At 44.6% G+C, this 24,568-nt stretch overlaps 1 protein-coding gene across 5 annotated transcripts in view; it reads left to right on the forward strand.

Annotated features, from left to right (window-relative positions):
- Positions 1 to 897: 897 nt before the first annotated feature.
- Positions 898 to 24,568, forward strand: part of LOC137352704 (nectin-3-like protein) — a 133,978-nt gene continuing 110,307 nt past the window's right edge. The window contains exons 1-3 of one of the 5 annotated variants that reach the window (XM_068018432.1): positions 898 to 1,439; positions 15,462 to 15,809; positions 17,768 to 17,887. In XM_068018432.1, coding sequence (XP_067874533.1) covers positions 1,373 to 1,439; positions 15,462 to 15,809; positions 17,768 to 17,887 — 535 coding nt within the window. In that variant the 5' untranslated portion in view covers positions 898 to 1,372. Of the gene's footprint in view, positions 1,440 to 13,405; positions 13,427 to 13,655; positions 13,724 to 13,754; positions 13,959 to 15,461; positions 15,810 to 17,767; positions 17,888 to 24,568 lie in introns of those variants that run through there. The other 4 variants (XR_010969765.1, XR_010969764.1, XR_010969763.1 and 1 more) reach the window with 4 other exon arrangements.

Consider the following 24,568-nt stretch of genomic DNA (forward strand, 5'->3'; position numbering starts at 1 on the left):
AGGTATAGACAGGGTGGATAGCAAGAAGCTTTTTCCCAGAGTGGGGGATTCAATTACTAGGGGTCACGAGTTCAAAGTGAGAGGGGAAAAGCTTAGGGGGGATATGCGTGGAAAGTTCTTTACGCAGAGGGTGGTGGGTGCCTGGAAGGCGTTGCCAGCGGAGGTGGTAGACGCGGGCACGATAGCGTCTTTTGAGATGTATCTAGACAGATACATGAATGGGCAGGAAGCAAAGAGATACAGACCCTTAGAAAATAGGCGACAGGTTTAGATAGAGGATCTGGATCGGCGCAGGCTTGGAGGGCCTGTTCCTGTGCTGTAATTTTCTTTGTTCTTTGGTAGTTTACACCAGGGTCTAGATGTATGTATTCCAGTCTGTTTTAAGGTTATTTCACTCAGTAACTTGCACGAAATTGCCGAGGAAATTCCCAATGTTTGCTGTGCTTACACAAACCACCGCAAGTGCAGGGAACAACATGTTGGGCCTCCCTTCCCCTCCGCAATGAGTTCCCAAGTTGTCAACTCTCTCCCCCACCCCGCCCCCCACTGTGTTCACACTCCACTCAGTTCAGGTTACAGTCTGCGCTCAACTCTGTTCCGTCCCATCTTCACTTCCACAGTGAGCACCGTTCGCCCCCATCAAAATCCAGCCTTTTAAGACTGACAAGACAAATAATCTGGTGTCAACCAACTGCTATTTTGTTGTTGTTGTTATTTCTGCAGGGAAATTAAGCGATTTCTTGAAGTACGTTCGCAACATACAGACACATTGGTTGATCAACATCTGTGCAAAGTGACAGAACCCCCACCCCAACCCCTGTCTTTATCTCTCGCGATAACTGATTTGTAGCCCAGGCAAACTTTTATTGGTTCACCACAGTTCCTGTCTCAACCCACTTGAAAGATGTGTATCAATCTCTGCTTTCACTCTTTTCAGATCGAGGAGTTCCCGAGAGATTGAGCCAATAGTTCTGCTGTCATTGTGTGTGTGTGCAGCTGTGTGTCTCTGTGTGTATCTTTGTGTGTGTCTCTGTGTGTATCTTTGTGTGTGTGTCTCTGTGTATCTTTGTGTGTGTGTCTCTGTGTATCTTTGTGTGTGTCTCTGTGTATCTTTGTGTGTGTGTCTCTGTGTATCTTTGTGTGTCTCTGTGTGTATCTTTGTGTGTGTCTCTGTGTATCTTTGTGTGTGTGTCTCTGTGTATCTTTGTGTGTATCTCTGTGTGTATCTGGGGCTTTGAGTTTCGAGACTCCGATCGCTTTGATCAGAGAACGGATAAGTTGAACCAGAAACAGGGATGGATTAATGGGAAATCGCTACATTTTTGAGGAAGTACCGTTTTCCGTCGTTGCTTCCTTCCTCTGAACTCAAAACATGAAACCAGTGATCAAGTTTGTTTTATTCTCCAGTGTTTGCTTCCTTAACAGCAGTGCGGCTCATGGTAAGTGTTAACTCCGTCCTTTAAAAGCCGAAGTTATTAACTATCTCTCCACATCTGACTGTCTGTCTGTCTGTCTCTCTCTCCATATATATATCTAGCTCCCTACATCTCATGACTATCTATCTATCTATCTATCTATCTATCTATCTCTGTTCATCAATCTGTCTGCCTGCCTGTCTTTCATCTATCTATCTATCTATCTATCTCATCGTTAGCCACGGGTGAGGTATCGGAAGACTGGAGGATAGCTAATGTTGTGCCTTTATTTAAGAAGGGCAGCAGGGATAAGCCAGGGAACTACAGGCCAGTGAGCCTTACATCAGTGGTGGGAAAGTTATTGGAAGGGATTCTGAGAGACAGGATTTATATGCATTTGGAAAGGCATGGTCTGATTAGGGATAGTCAGCATGGCTTTGTGCATGGGAAATCATGTCTCACGAATTTGATTGAGTTTTCTGAGGAGGTGACCAAGAGGATTGACGAGGGCAGGGCGGTGGACGTTGTCTACAAGGACTTTAGCAAGGCCTTTGACAAGGTCTCGCATGGTAGGCTGGTCCAGAAGGTTTGAACACATGGGATCCAGGGTGAGCTAGCAAATTGGATACAAAATTGGCTTGGTGATAGGAGGCAGAGGGTGGTAGTGGAGGGTTGTTTTTCAGATTGGAGGCCGGTGAGCAGTGGTGTGCCGCAGGGATCGGTGCTGGGCCCTCTGTTGTTTGTCATATATATTAATGACTTGGATGTGAATGTTAAGGCCATGATTAGTAAGTTTGCAGGTGACACCAAAATTGGTGGTATAGTGGACAGTGACGAAGGTTGTCTAAGGTTACAACAGGATATAGATCAACTGGGAAAGTGGGCAAGGGAGTGGCAAATGGAATTTAATGCAGACAAGTGCGAAGTGATGCATTTTGAGAAGTTAAACCAGGGCAGGACATATACAGTGAATGGCAGGGCCCTGGGGAGTGTTGTTGAGCAGAGAGACCTTGGGGTGCAAGTACATAGTTCCCTGAAAAAGGCAACAACATGTCGACAGGGTGGTGAAGAAGGTGTATGGCATGCTTGCCTTCATCGGCTGAGGCATTGAGTACAAGAGTTGGGACGTCATGTTACTGTTGTACATAACGTTGGTTAGGCCGCATTTGGAATACTGTGTGCAGTTCTGGTCGCCGCACTACAGGAAAGATGTGATTAAGCTAGAGAGGGTGCAGAAAAGATTCACAAGGATGTTATCTGGTTTGGAGGGCTTGAGTTATAAAGAGAGATTGGATAAGCTGGGTCTGTTTTCCCTGGAGCGAAGGAGGCTGAGAGGGGACATGATAGAGGTATATAAAATTATGAGAGGCATAGATAGGGTAGATAGCCAGAGTCTGTTTCCCATGATAGGGGTGACTAAAACTAGAGGGCAGAGATTTAAGGTGAGAGGGAGGAGGTTTAAAGGGGATCAAAGGGGTACATTTTTCACACATAGAATAGTGGGTATCTGGAATGAGCTGCCTGAGGAGGTGGTGGAGGCAGGAACAGTAGCGACATTTAAGAGGCATCTGGACAAGTATTTGAATGAGCAAGGCATAGAGGGATATGGAATTAATGCAGGCAGGTGGGGTTAGTATAGATAGGCATTATGGTCGGCATGGATGCGGTGGGCCGAAGGGCCTGTTTCTATGCTGTATGACTCTATGACTCTATCTATCTATCTATCTATCTATCTATCTATCTATCTATCTACGTATCTTTCTGCCTGTTGGTCGGTCTGTCTATCTGTCTATCTATCTGTCTGTCTATCTGCCTGTCAGTCTAACTATCTATCGATCTGTCTGTCTGTCTGTCTGTCTATCTATCTATCTATCTATCTAGCTGTTGGTCGGTCTGTCTATCTGTCTGTCTATCCGTCTGTCTTACTATCTAACTAACTAACTATCTATCTATCTATCTATCTATCTATCTATCTATCTATCTATCTATCTGTCTGTCTGTCTATCTATCTATCTATCTATCTATCTATCTATCTAGCTGTTGGTCGGTCTGTCTATCTGTCTATCTATCCGTCTGTCTTACTATCTGTCTCTCTGTCTCTCTGTCTGTCTATCTATCTATCTATCTATCTATCTATCTATCTATCTATCTATCTATCTATCTATCTGTCTATCTATCTATCTATCTATCTATCTATCTATCTATCTATCTATCTGTTGGTCGGTCTGTCTATCTGTCTATCTATCCGTCTGTCTTACTATCTAACTATCTGTCTCTCTGTCTGTCTATCTATCTATCTATCTATCTATCTATCTATCTATCTATCTATCTATCTATCTAGCTGTTGGTCGGTCTGTCTATCTGTCTATCTATCCGTCTGTCTTACTATCTAACTATCTGTCTCTCTGTCTGTCTATCTATCTATCTATCTATCTATCTATCTATCTATCTATCTATCTGTTGGTCGGTCTGTCTATCTGTCTGTCTATCCGTCTGTCTTACTATCTGTCTCTCTGTCTCTCTGTCTGTCTGTCTGTCTATCTATCTATCTATCTATCTATCTATCTATCTATCTATCTGTCTATCTATCCGTCTGTCTTACTATCTGTCTCTCTGTCTCTCTGTCTGTCTGTCTATCTATCTATCTATCTATCTATCTATCTATCTGTCTGTCTATCTATCTATCTATCTATCTATCTATCTATCTATCTATCTAGCTGTTGGTCGGTCTGTCTATCTGTCTATCTATCCGTCTGTCTTACTATCTAACTATCTGTCTCTCTGTCTGTCTGTCTATCTATCTATCTATCTATCTATCTATCTATCTATCTATCTATCTAGCTGTTGGTCGGTCTGTCTATCTGTCTATCTATCCGTCTGTCTTACTATCTAACTATCTGTCTCTCTGTCTGTCTATCTATCTATCTATCTATCTATCTATCTATCTATCTATCTATCTATCTATCTGTTGGTCGGTCTGTCTATCTGTCTGTCTATCCGTCTGTCTTACTATCTGTCTCTCTGTCTCTCTGTCTGTCTGTCTATCTATCTATCTATCTATCTATCTATCTATCTATCTATCTATCTATCTGTCTATCTATCCGTCTGTCTTACTATCTGTCTCTCTGTCTCTCTGTCTGTCTGTCTATCTATCTATCTATCTATCTATCTATCTATCTGTCTGTCTATCTATCTATCTATCTATCTATCTATCTATCTATCTATCTATCTAGCTGTTGGTCGGTCTGTCTATCTGTCTATCTATCCGTCTGTCTTACTATCTAACTATCTGTCTCTCTGTCTGTCTGTCTATCTATCTATCTATCTATCTATCTATCTATCTATCTATCTATCTATCTAGCTGTTGGTCGGTCTGTCTATCTGTCTATCTATCCGTCTGTCTTACTATCTAACTATCTGTCTCTCTGTCTGTCTATCTATCTATCTATCTATCTATCTATCTATCTATCTATCTAGCTGTTGGTCGGTCTGTCTATCTGTCTATCTATCCGTCTGTCTTACTATCTAACTATCTGTCTCTCTGTCTGTCTATCTATCTATCTATCTATCTATCTATCTATCTATCTATCTATCTATCTATCTGTTGGTCGGTCTGTCTATCTGTCTGTCTATCCGTCTGTCTTACTATCTGTCTCTCTGTCTCTCTGTCTGTCTGTCTATCTATCTATCTATCTATCTAGCTGTTGGTCGGTCTGTCTATCTATCTATCTATCTATCTATCTATCTATCTATCTATCTATCTATCTAGCTGTTGGTCGGTCTGTCTATCTGTCTATCTATCCGTCTGTCTTACTATCTAACTATCTGTCTCTCTGTCTGTCTATCTATCTATCTATCTATCTATCTATCTATCTATCTATCTATCTAGCTGTTGGTCGGTCTGTCTATCTGTCTATCTATCCGTCTGTCTTACTATCTGTCTCTCTGTCTCTCTGTCTGTCTGTCTATCTATCTATCTATCTATCTATCTATCTATCTATCTATCTATCTGTCTGTCTATCTGTCTGTCTATCTATCTATCTATCTATCTATCTATCTATCTATCTGTCTATCTATCTATCTATCTATCTATCTATCTATCTATCTGTCTGTCTGTCTGTCTATCTATCTATCTATCTATCTATCTATCTATCTATATATCTATCTAGCTGTTGGTCGGTCTGTCTATCTGTCTATCTATCCGTCTGTCTTACTATCTGTCTCTCTGTCTCTCTGTCTGTCTGTCTATCTATCTATCTATCTATCTATCTATCTATCTATCTATCTATCTATCTGTCTGTCTATCTATCTATCTGTCTATCTATCTATCTATCTATCTATCTATCGATCTGTCTGTCTGTCTGTCTGTCTGTCTATCTATCTATCTATCTATCTATCTATCTATCTATCTATCTAGCTGTTGGTCGGTCTGTCTATCTGTCTATCTATCCGTCTGTCTTACTATCTGTCTCTCTGTCTCTCTGTCTGTCTATCTATCTATCTATCTATCTATCTATCTATCTATCTATCTATCTGTCTGTCTGTCTGTCTGTCTGTCTATCTATCTATCTATCTATCTATCTATCTATCTATCTATCTATCTGTCTGTCTATCTATCTATCTATCTATCTATCTATCTATCTATCTATCTATCTATCTAGCTGTTGGTCGGTCTGTCTATCTGTCTATCTATCCGTCTGTCTTACTATCTAACTAACTATCTATCTATCTATCTATCTATCTATCTATCTATCTATCTATCTAGCTGTTGGTCGGTCTGTCTATCTGTCTATCTATCCGTCTGTCTTACTATCTAACTATCTGTCTCTCTGTCTGTCTTACTATCTATCTATCTATCTATCTATCTGTCTGTCTATCTATCTATCTATCTATCTATCTATCTATCTATCTAGCTGTTGGTCGGTCTGTCTATCTGTCTATCTATCCGTCTGTCTTACTATCTAACTATCTGTCTCTCTGTCTGTCTATCTATCTATCTATCTATCTATCTATCTATCTATCTATCTATCTATCTAGCTGTTGGTCGGTCTGTCTATCTGTCTATCTATCCGTCTGTCTTACTATCTAACTATCTGTCTCTCTGTCTGTCTATCTAACTATCTATCTATCTATCTATCTATCTATCTATCTATCTAGCTGTTGGTCGGTCTGTCTATCTATCTATCTATCTATCTATCTATCTATCTATCTATCTATCTATCTAGCTGTTGGTCGGTCTGTCTATCTGTCTATCTATCCGTCTGTCTAACTATCTAACTATCTGTCTCTCTGTCTATCTATCTATCTATCTATATATCTATCTATCTATCTATCTAAATATCTATCTATCTATCTGTCTGTGTGTCTGACCATTTAGCTATCTGTTGTCTGTTTGTCTGTCTACCCATATATGTGTCTATCTGTCTGTCCATATATGTGTCTGTCTATCTGCCTGTCAGTCTAATTATCTATCTAACTATCTGTCTATCTATCTATCTATCGATCTATCTATCTATCTATCTATCTATCTATCTATCTAACTATCTGTCTCTCTGTCTGTCTGTCTATCTATCTATCTATCTATCTATCTATCTATCTATCTATCTATCTATCTATCTATCTGTCTGTGTGTCTGACTATTTAGCTATCTGTTGTCTGTTTGTCTGTCTACCCATATATGTGTCTGTCTATCTGCCTGTCAGTCTGCCTGTCTATCTATCTATCTGTCCAACTATCTGTCTATCTATCTATCAGTTGTCTGTCTGTGTCTCTATCTATCTGTGTGTGTATTTATCTGTCTGCCTGTCTGTATATCTACTGCCGGAGTAGTAAAGTTATTCTGCAGAGATGTGTGAGGACAGTGATCTTGCTCCTAATCGATAACAAGCATTCTCTCTCACTCCCCATCCATTGACTGTTATGAAACGATTGATTAGAATGAAGTGTGACATCTTAACTGCTATGTTCATTGCTACTCATTAATGTGTCACTTTGTTAGGCTAGGTACCCGCATGTCAGCTTCTCTTATCCCCTGTGTACCTGCCGATCAATCAGAAATGACATTCATTCATCTTCTTCCATTCACAGAGTCAGTTCCCCCTCTGCTTTATAGATGTGTTTTATTTCTTGACTGTAATTGTTTCAAACTGTATTCTCCATATCCTGTCCTCCAACTTGCCAGTCATTTGCAGTTGATGCCTGGATTGATTAGAAACGTGAAATTATACAGGGATCTTATTGGAAGTAATGCAGAATATCAGCGCGTATTGTAACCAGGCAGAAACACATGGAGAATGACAACTGCAATGAAAGAATGCTAACTTTTCATTCATTCTCCAGATCTGGGCTAACATTGATTTCCCAGAACTAGTGATACAATCTGATACACGTCAGAGGGAAGTTAACAATCAACCACCGGGCTGGGACACGAGACAGGTACCGGCTATAAGAGGCTTTCAATAAGAACAGAGAACAGTACAGCACAGGAACAGTCCATTCGGCTCTCCAAGCCTGCGCCGATCTTGATGCCTGCCTAAACTAAAACCTTCTGCACTTCCGGGGACCGTATCCCTCTATTCCCTTCCTATTCATATATTTGTCAAGATGCCTCTTAAACGTCGCTATCGTACCTGCTTCCACCACCTCCCCCGGCAACAAGTTCCAGGCACTCACCACCCTCTGTGTAAAGAACTTGCCTCGCACATCCCCTCTAAACTTTGCCCCTCTCACCTTAAACCTATGTCCCCTAGTAACTGACTCTTCCACCCTGGGACAAAGCTTCTGACTATCCACTCTGTCCATGCCGCTCATAACTTTGTAAACCTCTATCATGTCGCCCCTCCACCTCTGTCGTTCCAGTGAAAACAATCCGAGTTTATCCAACCTCTCCTCATAGCTAATGCCCTCCAGACCAGGCAATATCCTGGTGAACCTCTTCTGTACCCTCTCCAAAGCCTCCACGTCCTTCTGGTAGTGTGGCGACCAGAATTGCACGCGATATTCTAAGTGTTGCCTAACTAAGGTTCTGTACAGCTGCAGCATGACTTGCCAATTTTTATACTCTATGCCCCGACCAATGAAGGCAAGCATGCCGTATGCCTTCTTGACTACCTTATCCACCTGCGTTGCCACTTTCAGTGACCTGTGGACCTGTACATCCAGATCTCTCTGCCTGTCAATACTCCTAAGGGTTCTGCCATTTACTGTATACCTCCCACCTGCATTAGACCTTCCAAAATGCATTACCTCACATTTATCCGGATTAAACTCCATCTGCCATTTCTCCGCCCAAGTCTCCAACCAATCTATACCCTGCTGTATTCTCTGACAATCCTCATCATTATCCGCAACTCCACCAACCTTTGTGTCATCCGCAAACTTACTAATCAGACCAGCTACATTTTCCTCCAAATCATTTATATATACTACAAAGAGCAAAGGTCCCAGCACTGATCCCTGCGGAACACCACTAGTCACATCCCTCCATTCAGAAAAGCACCCTTCCACTGCTACCCTCTGTCTTCTATGACTGAGCCAGTTCTGTATCCATCTTGCCAGCTCACCTCTGATCCCGTGTGACTTCACCTTTTGTACCAGTCTGCCATGCAGGACCTTGTCAAAGGCTTTACTAAAGTCCATATAGATAACATCCACTGCCCTTCCTTCATCAATCATCTTTGTCACTTCCTCAAAAAACTCAATCAAATTAGTGAGACACGACCTCCCCTTCACAAAACCATGCTGTCTCTTGCTAATAAGTCCATTTGTTTCCAAATGGGAGTAAATCCTGTCCTGAAGAATCCTCTCTAATAATTTCCCTACCACTGAAGTAAGGCTCACCGGCCTATAATTTCCTGGATTATCCTTGCTACCCTTCTTAAACAAAGGAACAACATTGGCTATTCTCCAGTCCTCTGGGACCTCACCTGTAGCCAATGAGGATGCAAAGATTTCTGTCAAGGCCCCAGCAATTTCTTCCCTTGCCTCCCTCAGTATTCTGGGGTAGATCCCATCAGGCCCTGGGGACTTATCTACCTTAATGCTTTGCAAGACACCCAACACCTCCTCCTTTTTGATAATGAGATGACTGAGACTAACTACACTCCCTTCCCTTGGCTCATCATCCACCAAGTCCTTCTCCTTGGTGAATACTGATACAAAGTACTCATTTAGTACCTCGCCCATTTCCTCTGGCTCCACACAGAGATTCCCATCTCTGTCCTTGAGTGGGCCAACCCTTTCCCTGGTTACCCTCTTGCTCTTTATATATGTATAAAAAGCCTTGCGATTATCCTTAATCCTGTTTGCCAATGACTTCTCATAACCCCTTTTAGCCCTCCTGACTCCTTGCTTAAGTTCCTTCCTACTGTCTTTATATTCCTCAAGGGATTTCCTTCCCTTAACGACATAAAGGACTAGTTGGGTTTTACAAGAGTCCGACAGATTCCTGGTCGCTTTTACTGACACTGGCTTCATATTTCCAGATGTTATTCCCGACTGAGTTCCCATTCTCAAACTGCCGTGCTGGGATTAACACACACACACACTCACACACACACACACAGAAACACAGGGACAGAGAGAGAAAGAGAGAGTGGCACAGCGAGAGAGAGACAGAGGCAGAGATGGGTACAGCAAAGGAGAAACAGAGCATGTCTGTCAGATCCCATTGATCAGCTGCCTGGTTACAATCTAAATGTATTTCTGTTTCCGATTAGTAAGCTTTGCAACCTGAGTCGAAAACTGTGATTGGCACAGGAGGAATTTACTCCCTGCAGTTTTCTTTATTCATTCATGGGATGTGGGCGTCGCTGGCCAGGCCAGCATTTATTTCCCATCCCCAGTTGCCCTTGAGAAGGTGGTGGTGAGCTGCCTTCTTGAACCGCTGCAGTCCATGTGGGGTAGGTACACCCACAGTGCTGTTAGGAAGGGAGTTCCAGGATTTTGACCCAGTGACAGTGAAGGAAAGGCGATATAGTTCCAAGTCAGGATGGTGTGTGACTTGGAGGGGAACTTGCAGGTGGTGGAGTTCCCATGCGTCTGCTGCCCTTGTCCTTCTAGGTGGTAGAGGTCGCGGGTTTGGAAGGTGCTGTCTAAGGAGCCTTGGTGCGTTGCTGCAGTGCATCTTGTAGATGGTACACACTGCTGCCACTGTGCGTCGGTGGTGGAGGGAGTGAATGTTTGTAGATGGGGTGCCAATTAAAGCAGGCTGCTTTGTCCTGGATGGGGTCAAGCTTCTTGAGTGTTGTTGGAGCTGCACCCATCCAGGCAAGTGGAGAGTATTCCATCACACTCCTGACTTGTGCCTTGTAGATGGAGTTGGGGAGTCAGGAGGTGAGTTACTCGCCACAGGATTCCTAGCCTCTGACCTGCTCTTGTAGTCATGGTGTTTATATGGCTACTCCAGTTCAGTTTCTGGTCAATGGTTGCACCGAGGACGTTGATGGTGGGGGATTCAGCGATGGTAATGCCGTTGAATGTCAAGGGGAGATGGTTAGATTTTCTCTTGTTGGAGATAGTCATTGCCTGGCACTTGTGTGGTGCAAATGTTACTGACCATTTATCAGCCCAAGCCTGGATATTGTCCAGGTCTTGCTGCATTTCTACATGGACTGCTTCAGTATCTGAGGAGTCACGAATGGTGCTGAACATTGTGCAATCATCAGCGAACATCCCCACTTCTGACCTTATGATTGAAGGAAGGTCATTGATGAAGCAGCTGAAGATGGTTGGGCCTCGGACACTACCCTGAGGAACTCTTGCAGTGATGTCCTGGAGCTCAGATGATTGACCTCCAACAACCACAACCATCTTCCTTTGCGCTAGGTATGACTCCAGCCAGCAGAGTGTTTTCCCCATGATTCCCATTGACCTCAGTTTTGCTCGGGCTCCTTTATGCCATACTCGGTCAAATGCTGCCTTAATGTCAAAGGCAGCCACTCTCACCTCATCTCTTGAGTTCAGCTCTTTTGTCCATGTTTGAACTAAGCTGTAATGAGGTCAGGAGCTGAGTGGCCCTGGTGGAACCTGAACTGAGCGTCAGTGAGCAGGTTATTATGAAGCAAGTGCCACTTGATAGCACTGTTGATGACACCTTCCATCACTTTACTGATGATTGAGAGTAGGCTGATGGGGCGGGAATTGGCCGGGTTGGATTTGTCCTGCTTTTTGTGTACAGGACATACCTGGACAATTTTCCACATTGTCGGGTAGATGCCAGTTTTGTAGCTGTACTGGAACAGCTTGGCTAAGGGCGCAGCAAGTTCTGGAGCACAGGTCTTCAGTACTATTGCCGGAATATTGTCAGGGCCCATAGCCTTTACAGTATCCAGTGCCTTCAGTCGTTTCTTGATATCACGCGGAGTGAATCGAATTGGCTGAAGTCTGGCATCTGTGATGCTGGGGACTTCAGGAGGAGGCCGAGATGGATCATCAACTCGGCACTTCTGGCTGAAGATTGTTGCAAATGCTTCAGCCTTACCTTTCGCACTGATGTGCTGGGCTCCCCCATCATTGAGGATGGGGATATTTGTGGAGCCACCTCCTCCAGTTAGTTGTTTAATTGTTCACCACCATTCACGACTGGATGTGACAGGACTGCAGAGCTTAGATCTGATCTGTTGGTTATGGGATCCCTTAGCTCTTGTCTATCGCATGCTGTTTACGCAGTTTGGCACGCAGATATTCCTGTGTTGTAGCTTCACCAGGTGGACACCTCATTTTGAGGTATGCCTGGTGCTGCTCTTGGCATGCCCTCCTGCACTCTTCATTGAACCAGGGTAGGTCTCCTAGAGTGGGGGACGTGCTGGGCCATGTGGTTACAGATTGTGGTTGAGTACAATTCTGCTGCTGCTGATGGCCCACAGCACCTCATGCATGCCCAGTTTTACATTGCTAGATCTGTTCGAAATCTGTACCATTTAGCACGGTGATAGTGCCACACAACACGATGGAGGGTATCCTCAATGTGAAGGCGGGACTTTGTCTCCACAAGGACTGTGCAGTGGTCACTCCTACCAATACTGTCATGGACAGATGCATCTGCAGCAGATTCGTGAGGACGAGGTCAAGTATGTTTTTCCCTCGTGTTGGTTCCCCCACCACCTGCCGCAGACCCAGTCGCGCAGCCATGTCCTTCAGGGCTCGGCCAACTCGGTCAGTAGTGGTGTTACCGAGCCACTCTCTGTGATGGACATTGAAGTCCCCCAACCAGAGTACATTTTGTGCCCTTGCCACCCTCAGTGCTTCCTCCAAGTGGTGTTCAACATGGAGGAGTACTGAGTCATCAGCTGAGGGAGGGCGGTAGGTGGTAATCAGTAGGAGGTTACCTTGCCCATGTTTGACCTGATGCCATGAGACCTCATGGGGTCCGGAGTCGATGTTGAGGACTCACAGGGCAACTCCCTCCCTCCTGTATACCACTGTCCCGCCACCTCTGCTGGGTCTGTCCTGCCGGTGGGACAGGACGTACCTGGGGATGGTGATGGCAGTGTCTGGGACATTGTCTGTAAGGTATGATTCCGTGAGCATGACTATGTCAGGCTGTTGCTTGACTAGTCTGTGGGACAGCTCTCCCAATGTTGGCACAAGCCCCCAGATGTTAGTAAGGAGGACTTTGCAGGGTCGGCAGGGCTGGGTTTGCCGTTGTCATTTCCGGTGCCTAGGCCGATGCCGGGTGGTCCGTCCGGTTTCATTCCTTTTTATTGACTTTGTCGCGGTTAGGTACAACTGAGTGGCTTGCTCGGCCATTTCAGAGGGCATGTAAGAGTCAACCACATTGCTTCAGTTGTTTAGTCGGATCACAACACTTTACAGCACAGGCGCATCGTGCCTGAGCTGGCACTTTGACAAAGTCCAACTTTCCTGCTCTTTGCCCAAAGCCCTTCAAAATGTCTCCATTTCAAATAATGATCCAATTCCCTTTTGAAAGTTCCAATTGAGTCTGCTTCCCCCGGCCTTGCAGATACTGCATTGCAGTCAACAGGGATATAACTGATGACAGCCATCCAAAGGTAAGATGATATCTCACCCAGTCAAGACAATCTAAAAGCTGTTTCCTTCTGCTTTTCCTGGGCCAAAGCGGATAGGAATGAGCTCCAATTGATCTGAAAGGTTTCACTTTAACACACACTTCCAGTAAATCTCTTTGTTGAAGCAGTGATCTTTTCGAGGCTGTGGTTATACATTAACCAGTGGTTTCGGATCTTTCTTTATGCAGGGAGTTGCAGAATGACTTTGATAAAATCAGCCGGAGAAGTACTGGGCGTGCAAGCTCGGCTTCCCCGACTACTTATCTTTCAAATTGAGAGGTGAGTGTAGATTGTAAATAAACTCCGGTTTGAAAATAACCCAAGTGCACTCCCCGAACGCGGCTACACGCGGGGGCTGGTGTGAAACCAGGGTTTGCACAATATTCAGTCGGCAGAGAGGAAGTGCTGAAGAGACTAGGCTGTTCTCTTGAGAAGAGGTGGCAGCTGAGGGGGTGACCTGGCAGGAGATCTTTCGCAAACTGAAGGGTTTTTGCTTCGAGTAGACGTGGAGAAGGTGAGGCGGAGACCAGTACAAGGGGCCATGGACACGAGAGAGCCGCGAATCAATCCAGTCGGGAATTCAGGAGAAACTTCTGTCCCCAGAGAGTGCTGAGAACGTGGAACTCGCTACCACAGGGAGTGGTTGCGGTGAATAGTCTCGATATATTTAAGGGGAAGCTGGATAAACACAAGAGGGGGAAGGGAATCGAAGGATATGTTATGGGGTGAGATGGAGAGGGGTGGGAGGAGGCTCGTGTGGAGCATTAACACCAGCACGGATTCCTGTTTCTGTGCTTTAAATACTGTGCAACTCTCTGCTTCTTGGATGGGTTTCCCCCGCTCCCCTTGCTTTCACTGTGATAGGGAGTCAGCTCATTCCCAAGTTGTCAACTCTTGCTTGTTTCGATGCCCAGCCCGGTTTGTAGAGATGCCGGGTTGGTGGGGTGGGGGGGGGGGGGGGGGGGAAGAGCAAATATTCAGACAAAACGCGGTGATTTTTATCAATGACTTGGATGAGGAAGTGGAAGGCCGGGTTAGTAAGTTTGCCGATGACACAAAGGTTGCCGGAGTTGTGGATAGTGTGGAAGGCTGTTGTAGGTTGCAACGGGACATTGACAGGATGCAGAGCTGGGCTGAGAAGTGGCAGATGGAGTTCAACCTGGAAAAGTGTGAAGTGATTCATTTTGGAAGGTCGAATTTGAATGCAGAATACAGGCTTAAAGACAGGATTCTTGGTAGTGTGGAGGAACAGAGGGAGCTTGGGGTCCACGCCCATAGATCGCTCAAAGTTGCCACCCAAGTTGATACGGTTGTTAAGAAAGCATATGGTGTGTTGGCTTTCATGAACAGGGGGATTGAGTTTAAGAGCCGTGAGGTTATGCTGCAGCTCTATAAAGACCTGGTTAGACCACACTTGGAATATTGTGTTCAGTTCTGGTCGCCTCATTATAGGAAGGATGTGGAAGCTTTAAAGAGGGTGCAGAGGAGATTTACCAGGATGCTGCCTGGACTGGAGGGCATGTCTTATGAAGAAAGGTTGAGGGAGCTAGAGCTTTTCTCATTGGAGCGAAGAAGGATGAGAGGTGACTTGATAGAGGGGTACAAGATGATGAGAGACATAGATAGAGTAGATAGCCAGAGACTTTTTCCCAGGGTGGAAAGGGCTATCACCAGGGGGCATAATTTTAAGGTGATTGGAGGAAGGTTTCGGGGAGATGTCAGAGGTAGGTTCTTTACACAGAGAGTGGTGGGTACGTGGAATGCACTGCCAGCGGTGGTAGTAGAAGCAGATACATTAGGGGCATTTAAGCGACTCTTGGAGAGGTACATGGATGATAGTAGAATGAAGGGTATGTAGGTAGTTTGATCTTAGAGTAGGTTAAAGGTTCGGCACAACGAAGGGCCTGTACTGTGCTGTACTGTTCTATGTTCTATGTTCTAAAGGACAGAAAGAGAACCATGAAGAGCAGAAGGCCTGCCTTTGACTAAATCTGTATTTTTCTCCCCCTCCCCGCAGCTCGCCCTGGGGTGACTGTGCACACGCTGCTCTCTGTAACTGGTTACAAGGAGCAGGTTGTGACACTGCCTTGCCAGTTAACCCTTTCCCACTCGGAACTGAATGTTGTCGATGTCACATGGAAGAAGGCTAACCAGACTGCAAATGTGGCCGTGTACAGTCCCATCCATGGGACGAGCTACCCAGCGAAGCCCGACTCCAGCCGGATATATTTCAGACACCCTTCTCCGCGCGACGCCTCGCTTGTGATAGCCAACTCCAGCGGGAGCGACGCGGGCATTTACACCTGCTCCTGGACCACCTTTCCTGACGGAATCTTTTCCAGTCAGACGACCTTGAACATTTTAGGTAGGCGTGCAAACTTTGCAGCACCTCCTCGCCGTGTGGCGAGGTTACAGTGTTTGAAAAGGTCATGCTATCGAAATCGGCCCCGGGATTGGGGGGCGGGGGGTGCAATTCGCAGAGAGGGAGGGCACGGAAGGATTTAAGCACAAGCTTGAGGCATTGAAATTTGAGGCGTCACTGGACCGGGAACCAACGCCGGTCATCAAATGGTGGGTTAACGGGACTTGGTGCCAGTCGGAATGTGGGCAACCAAGCTTTGAATGAATGAGGTTTACGGAGGCTGGAAGGTGAGCTTCTGGCCCAGAGATCCCAAGCACGGTCGAGTCTGGAGGTAGTAAATGAAGGACGAGGGTTTCAGCAGCAGATGAAGGGACGGAGACGGGGGATATTACAAGGCTGGAAGTGGACAGTCCTGGCGATGGAGAGGATACGGGCCTCGGTGATTAGCTCAAGGTGAAATAAGACACAGAGATGGTGGACGGACTGGTTCAGCCCCAGACAGTGGCCAGGGAGAGGAAAGTAATTGGTGGGTCGGGAACTGAGTTTGCGCAGGGGAGCGTTCAGTCTTCCCAACATTTAATTGGAGAGCATTTCTGCTCATGCAATACGGGATGACGGACATTCGCAGACAGTGGCGGCGTTCAGAGAGGCAGAACTGGGTGTTGTCACCTGTGACTTCAATCAGGGCCCTGTCAGTAATGTGGCTGGGTGAATCTGACTGGAGAAATTTGGACACCTACCAAAATATTGCAGATTCGATTAGGGCTCAGGAGTAAGATAGGTTTGTTACTTCCAGTCTGCCAGTCTCTGGAATGTACGGTGTTGCATGTCCGCAAGTTGCACTTGGGAGATGTCGACATTGGGGGTGAGGTTGGCAAGGTGATATTGCCCACTGTGCAGTATCCCTCTGACAACCGCAGGGCATTGAACACTAGATACAGGACACGCAGTGTCGGTGTGAGTTCCCGAGGAAGTGAACACCTTAAGGAGAGAAGACAACTTGAAAGGGGGAACCTTCTAAAGCGTGAAAATGTATAATTGTGAAAAACAAATAAAACAGTTCAAGAGTCCTAAACTACAATGAGATATTCTCAGATCTATATTAATTAGAACAATATTATTTGGGCAAATAATTCAGGTGGTTGATTTAAGTTTGCAACTCGCACCAACAGCGTAGAATGAGTTAACACACTTTGGAAGTTATTAAGACTGGGGTCTGCTTTGATACTGACAGGATTTGCTCTTTACTAAATAGTGGATATATGAAATGATCTCCAATTATTTAGAACTAGGGAAGGGGGGAAAAAACCCCAGAAAATTATGGCATTATTGATTCTCGGTTGCTGCCACAGCCTTGCAAAGGGATGAAGCCCTTGGCGGTTCAAAGGTAGAATCCATTTTGGTCAGAGTCGAGGAGCAGCTACTCTCAGTTTTTGAAACGATTCATAAAAAGTGGACTAAATAATTGGTTTACAATACAGTCCGATGCAAGGAGCGTCTGTGACATACTGAATATGCTTTACAAAGTGCGGAACGTAACGATGAAAATAATGATTGGAACCTATATCCCGATGAGAGAACATAAGAAATGGGAGCAGGAGGAGACCATTCGGCCCATCGAGCCTGCTCCGCCGTTCAATCTGATCATGGTTGATCTTGGGCTTCAACTCCACTTTCCCGCCTGCTTCCCATATCCCTTGATTCCCTGACAGACCAAAAAATCCCAGCCTTAAATATATTCAACCCACTACCTTCTGGGGGGGGGTGGAGAATCCCTCAGATTCACAACCCTTTGCGTGAGGGAATTTCCCCTCATCTCATTTCCCCGCACCTCCTTGTAGGAGCAATCCCAAGTCTCACTGAATATCAACATTAACAAGATCAACAAGAGCCGCAATTGTATGACATGGAACCTGCCTTGGACATCCATTCACATGTTGGGTATATGCTTCCTCCCACAGATACTATGCCGATAAGGTACAGAAAATATATAATCCTTGGTGTGGTATGTCTTTTGTTGGTGCTAGGACTGTTGTTGCTAACACACATACACGTAAAACGGAAAAACCAACAAGTGCAAGGTAACTCAACTCATTTAAATGTGAATGACAACCTCAACAGCCACCAATGCCTTCGGGTCTCACTAATATGACGCTGAGTTACAATAATACTCTTTTAACGGCACTAACATCCCAGTCTGACTAACCCAACACTGAAAGTTCTCAATGCTAACTTAGACCTGTAATCTGCCGAGTAACCCAATTAAAAACCCTCGTTTGCCCAGTTTGCGGAATCGTGACAGGATTCCTGCTCGTGGCTCGTTTTTACCGGCAAAGCAGGAACGTGATCCTCAGCACGTGTCTCTAAATAAACTTTCATTTGTCAGTTGTGGTGTAAAAGGATAAAACGGAGGACATTTTCGACAATAGTTGTTGAGAGGTGTCTGTAATTTAGACAGAACATTAAATAGATGGACAATAATACATAGATAAATAAATAAATAAATAGATGATAACTGCAGCTTCACAGCTCCAGGGACCTGGGTTCGATTCCGGGTACTGCCTGTGTGGAGTTTGCAAGTTCTCCCTGTGTCTGCGTGGGTTTTCTCCGGGTGCTCCGGTTTCCTCCCACATGCCAAAGACTTGCAGGTTGGTAGGTAAATTGGCCATTATAAATTGTCACTAGTATAGGTAAGTGGTAGGGAAATATAGGGACAGGTGGGGATGTTTGGCAGGAATATGGGATTAGTGTAGGATTAGTATAAATGGGTGGTTGATGTTCGGCACAGACTCGGTGGGCCGAAGGGCCTGTTTCAGTGCTGTATCTCTAATCTAATCTAATCTAGATACAGAATGATAGACGGAGACCTGATAGACAGACAAGCGATACATGAGGGCGAGCGAGATGCGTAGACAATAGGCACAGATGATAGACAGACGGACGGACAGAAAGATAGACTGATAGACATACAGGCAGAAAGACAAATCGACATACAGACAGGTAGAAAGACAGACGTATAGACAGGAAGACAGCCAGACAGATGTACAGATGATCGATGGAGAGATGGGTAAATGAATAGACATATGGCTAGACAGTTAGATAGGTAGGCAGATAGAATATAGATCGTTTGCTAGCTAGCTAGAAAGATAATAATTGAATGACAGATGAATGGATAGATAGGCAGATCAATAGAGGTAAAATTGTTCAATGATCACACTTAGCACGTTACCCAGCGCTGCGGTAGGATATTACATCATAAACAAGTGGATAAATGCATCAATTGGGTGGATAAATGAGAGTGGCAGCTCAGATACACGGACGGACGGTGTGTTAACTGTTTAGATACACGGACGGACGGTGTGTTAATTGTTTAGATACACGGACGGACGGTGTGTTAATTGTTTAAATAGACGGACGGACGGTGTGTTAAATGTTTAGATACACGGACGGATGGTGTGTTAAATGTTTAGATACACGGACAGAGGGTGTGTCAACTGTTTAGATACATGGACGGACGGTGTGTTAAGTGTTTAGATACACGGACGGACGGTGTGTTAAATGTTTAGATACACGGACGGATGGTGTGTTAAATGTTTAGATACACGGACAGAGGGTGTGTCAACTGTTTAGATACACGGACGGACAGTGTGTTAAATGTTTAGATACACGGACAGAGGGTGTGTTAATTGTTTAGATACACGGACGGATGGTGTGTTAGTTGTTTAGATACACGGACGGATGGTGTGTTAATTGTTTAGATACACGGACAGACGGTGCGTTAATTGTTTAGATACACGGACAGAGGGTGTGTTAATTGTTTAGATACACGGACAGAGGGTGTGTTAATTGTTTAGATACACGGACAGAGGGTGTGTTAATTGTTTAGATACACGGACGGATGGTGTGTTAATTGTTTAGATACACGGACGGACGGTGTGTTAAATGTTTAGATACACGGACAGAGGGTGTGTCAACTGTTTAGATACACGGACGGACGGTGCGTTAATTGTTTAGATACACGGACAGAGGGTGTGTTAATTGTTTAGATACACGGACAGAGGGTGTGTCAACTGTTTAGATACACGGACAGAGGGTGTGTTAATTGTTTAGATACACGGACGGACGGTGTGTTAATTGTTTAGATACACGGACAGACGGTGCGTTAATTGTTTAGATACACGGACAGACGGTGCGTTAATTGTTTAGATACACGGACAGACGGTGCGTTAATTGTTTAGATACACAGACAGAGGGTGTGTTAATTGTTTAGATACACGGACGGATGGTGTGTTAATTGTTTAGATACACGGACGGACGGTGTGTTAAATGTTTAGATACACGGACAGAGGGTGTGTCAACTGTTTAGATACACGGACGGACGGTGCGTTAATTGTTTAGATACACGGACAGAGGGTGTGTTAATTGTTTAGATACACGGACAGAGGGTGTGTCAACTGTTTAGATACACGGACAGAGGGTGTGTTAATTGTTTAGATACACGGACGGACGGTGTGTTAATTGTTTAGATACACGGACGGACGGTGTGTTAATTGTTTAGATACACGGACAGAGGGTGTGTTAATTGTTTAGATACACGGACAGAGGGTGTGTCAACTGTTTAGATACACGGACGGACGGTGTGTTAAGTGTTTAGATACACGGACAGACGGTGTGTTAACTGTTTAGATACACGGACAGAGGGTGTGTTAATTGTTTAGATACACGGACAGAGGGTGTGTCAACTGTTTAGATACACGGACAGAGGGTGTGTTAATTGTTTAGATACACGGACGGATGGTGTGTTAATTGTTTAGATACACGGACAGAGGGTGTGTTAATTGTTTAGATACACGGACAGAGGGTGTGTCAACTGTTTAGATACACGGACGGACGGTGCGTTAATTGTTTAGATACACGGACAGAGGGTGTGTTAATTGTTTAGATACACGGACAGAGGGTGTGTTAATTGTTTAGATACACGGACAGAGGGTGTGTTAATTGTTTAGATACACGGACGGATGGTGTGTTAATTGTTTAGATACACGGACAGAGGGTGTGTTAATTGTTTAGATACACGGACAGAGGGTGTGTCAACTGTTTAGATACACGGACGGTGCGTTAATTGTTTAGATACACGGACAGAGGGTGTGTTAATTGTTTAGATACACGGACAGAGGGTGTGTTAATTGTTTAGATACACGGACAGAGGGTGTGTTAATTGTTTAGATACACGGACGGATGGTGTGTTAATTGTTTAGATACACGGACGGATGGTGTGTTAATTGTTTAGATACACGGACGGACGGTGTGTTAAATGTTTAGATACACGGACAGAGGGTGTGTCAACTGTTTAGATACACGAACAGAGGGTATGTTAACTGTTTAGATACACGGATGGACGGTGTGTTAAATGTTTAGATACACGGACGGACGGTGTGTTAACTGTTTAGATACACGGACGGACGGTGTGTTTGTTGTTTGGATACACAGACAGAGCGTGTGTTAACTGTTTAGATACACGGACAGACGGTGTGTTCATTGTTTAGATACACGGACAGAGGGTGTGTTAACTGTTCAGATACATGAACGGACGGTGTGTTAGTTGTTTAGATACACGGACAGAGGGTGTGTTAACTGTTTCGATACACGGACAGATGGTGTGTTAACTGTTTAGATACACGGACGGACGGTGTGTTAAATGTTTAGATACACGGACGGATGGTGTGTTAGTTGTTTAGATACACGGACGGACAGTGTGTTAATTGTTTAGATACACGGACGGATGGTGTGTTAATTGTTTAGATACACGGACAGAGGGTGTGTCAACTGTTTAGATACACGGACGGACGGTGTGTTAAATGTTTAGATACACGGACGGACAGTGTGTTAATTGTTTAGATACACGGACGGATGGTGTGTTAATTGTTTAGATACACGGACAGAGGGTGTGTCAACTGTTTAGATACACGGACGGACGGTGTGTTAATTGTTTAGATACACGGACAGAGGGTGTGTTAATTGTTTAGATACACGGACGGACGGTGTGTTAATTGTTTAGATACACGGACGGACGGTGTGTTAAATGTTTAGATACACGGACGGACGGTGTGTTAACTGTTTAGATACACGGACGGACGGTGTGTTAACTGTTTAGATACACGGACAGAGGGTGTGTTAACTGTTTAGATACACGGATGGACGGTGTGTTAAATGTTTAGATACACGGACGGACGGTGTGTTAACTGTTTAGATACACGGACAGAGGGTATGTTAACTGTTTAGATACACGGATGGACGGTGTGTTAAATGTTTAGATACACGGACGGACGGTGTGCTAACTGTTTAGATACACGGACGGATGGTGTGTTAACTGTTTAGATACACGGACGGACTGTGTGTTAACAGTTTAGATACATGGACGGACGGTGTGTTAACTGTTTAGATACACGGACAGACGGTGTGTTAATTGTTTAGATACACGGATGGACGGTGTGTTAACTGTTTAGATACACGGACGGACGGTGTGTTAATTGTCTAGATACACGGACAGAGCGTGTGTTAACTGTTTAGACACACGGACGGACGGTGTGTTAACTGTTTAGATACACGGACATAGGGTGTGTTAACTGTTTAGATACACGGATGGACGGTGTGTTAACTGTTTAGATACACGGACGGACGGTGTGTTAACTGTTTAGATACACGGACGGAAGGTGTGTTAATTGTTTAGATGCACGGACGGACGGTGTGTTAACTGTTTAGATACACGGACGGAAGGTGTGTTAATTGTTTAGATGCACGGACGGACGGTGTGTTAACTGTTTAGATACACGGACAGAGGGTGTGTTAATTGTTTAGATACACGGACGGACGGTGTGTTAACTGTTTAAATACACGGTCGGAAGGTGTGTTAACTGTTTAGATACACGGACGGACGGTGTGTTAACTGTTTAAATACACGGTCGGAAGGTGTGTTAATTGTTTAGATACACAGACGGACGGTGTGTTAACTGTTTAAATACACGGTCGGAAGGTGTGTTAATTGTTTAGATACATGGACGGACGGTGTGTTAACTGTTTAGATACACGGACAGTGGGTGTGTTAACTGTTTCGATACACGGACAGATGGTGTGTTAACTGTTTAGATACACGGACGGACGGTGTGTTAAATGTTTAGATACACGGACGGATTGTGTGTTAAATGTTTAGATACACGGACGGATGGTGTGTTAAATGTTTTGAAACACGGAAGGACGGTGTGTTAGTTGTTTAGATACACGGACGGATGGTGTGTTAATTGTTTAGATACACGGACGGATGGTGTGTTAAATGTTTAGATACACGGATGGACGGTGTGTTAGTTGTTTAGATACACGGACAGAGGGTGTGTCAACTGTTTAGATACACGGACGGACGGTGTGTTAAATGTTTAGATACACGGACAGAGGGTGTGTCAACTATTTAGATACACGGACGGACGGTGTGTTAGTTGTTTAGATACACGGACAGAGGGTGTGTTAACTGTTTAGATACACGGACAGAGGGTGTGTCAACTGTTTAGATACACGGACGGACGGTGTGTTAAATGTTTAGATACACGGACAGGGGGTGTGTCAACTATTTAGATACACGGACGGACGGTGTGTTAGTTGTTTAGATACACGGACGGACGGTGTGTTAAATGTTTAGATACACGGACGGATGGTGTGTTAAATGTTTAGATACACAGACAGAGGGTGTGTCAACTGTTTAGATACACGGACGGACGGTGTGTTAATTGTTTAGATACACGGACAGACGGTGTGTTAACTGTTCAGATACATGGAAGGACGGTGTGTTAGTTGTTTAGATACACGGACAGAGGGTGTGTCAACTGTTTAGAGACACGGACGGACGGTGTGTTAAATGTTTAGATAAACGGACAGAGGGTGTGTCAACTGTTTAGATACACGGACGGATGGTGTGTTAATTGTTTAGATACACGGACGGATGGTGTGTTAGTTGTTTAGATACACGGACGGATGGTGTGTTAATTGTTTAGATACACGGACGGATGGTGTGTTAATTGTTTAGATACACGGACGGACGGTGTGTTAAATGTTTAGATACACGAACAGAGGGTATGTTAACTGTTTAGATACACGGATGGACGGTGTGTTAAATGTTTAGATACACGGACGGACGGTGTGTTAACTGTTTAGATACATGGACGGACGGTGTGTTTGTTGTTTGGATACACAGACAGAGCGTGTGTTAACTGTTTAGATACACGGACAGACGGTGTGTTCATTGTTTAGATACACGGACAGAGGGTGTGTTAACTGTTTAGATACACGAACGGACGGTGTGTTAGTTGTTTAGATACACGGACAGAGGGTGTGTTAACTGTTTCGATACACGGACAGATGGTGTGTTAACTGTTTAGATACACGGACGGACGGTGTGTTAAATGTTTAGATACACGGACGGATGGTGTGTTAATTGTTTAGATACACGGACAGAGGGTGTGTCAACTGTTTAGATACACGGACGGACGGTGTGTTAATTGTTTAGATACACGGACAGAGGGTGTGTTAATTGTTTAGATACACGGACGGATGGTGTGTTAATTGTTTAGATACACGGACAGAGGGTGTGTTAATTGTTTAGATACACGGACGGATGGTGTGTTAATTGTTTAGATACACGGACGGACGGTGTGTTAAATGTTTAGATACACGGACAGAGGGTGTGTCAACTGTTTAGATACACGGACAGAGGG

This window comes from Heterodontus francisci, chromosome 39 (assembly GCF_036365525.1).
Source record: "Heterodontus francisci isolate sHetFra1 chromosome 39, sHetFra1.hap1, whole genome shotgun sequence".
Lineage (NCBI taxonomy): Eukaryota > Metazoa > Chordata > Chondrichthyes > Heterodontiformes > Heterodontidae > Heterodontus > Heterodontus francisci.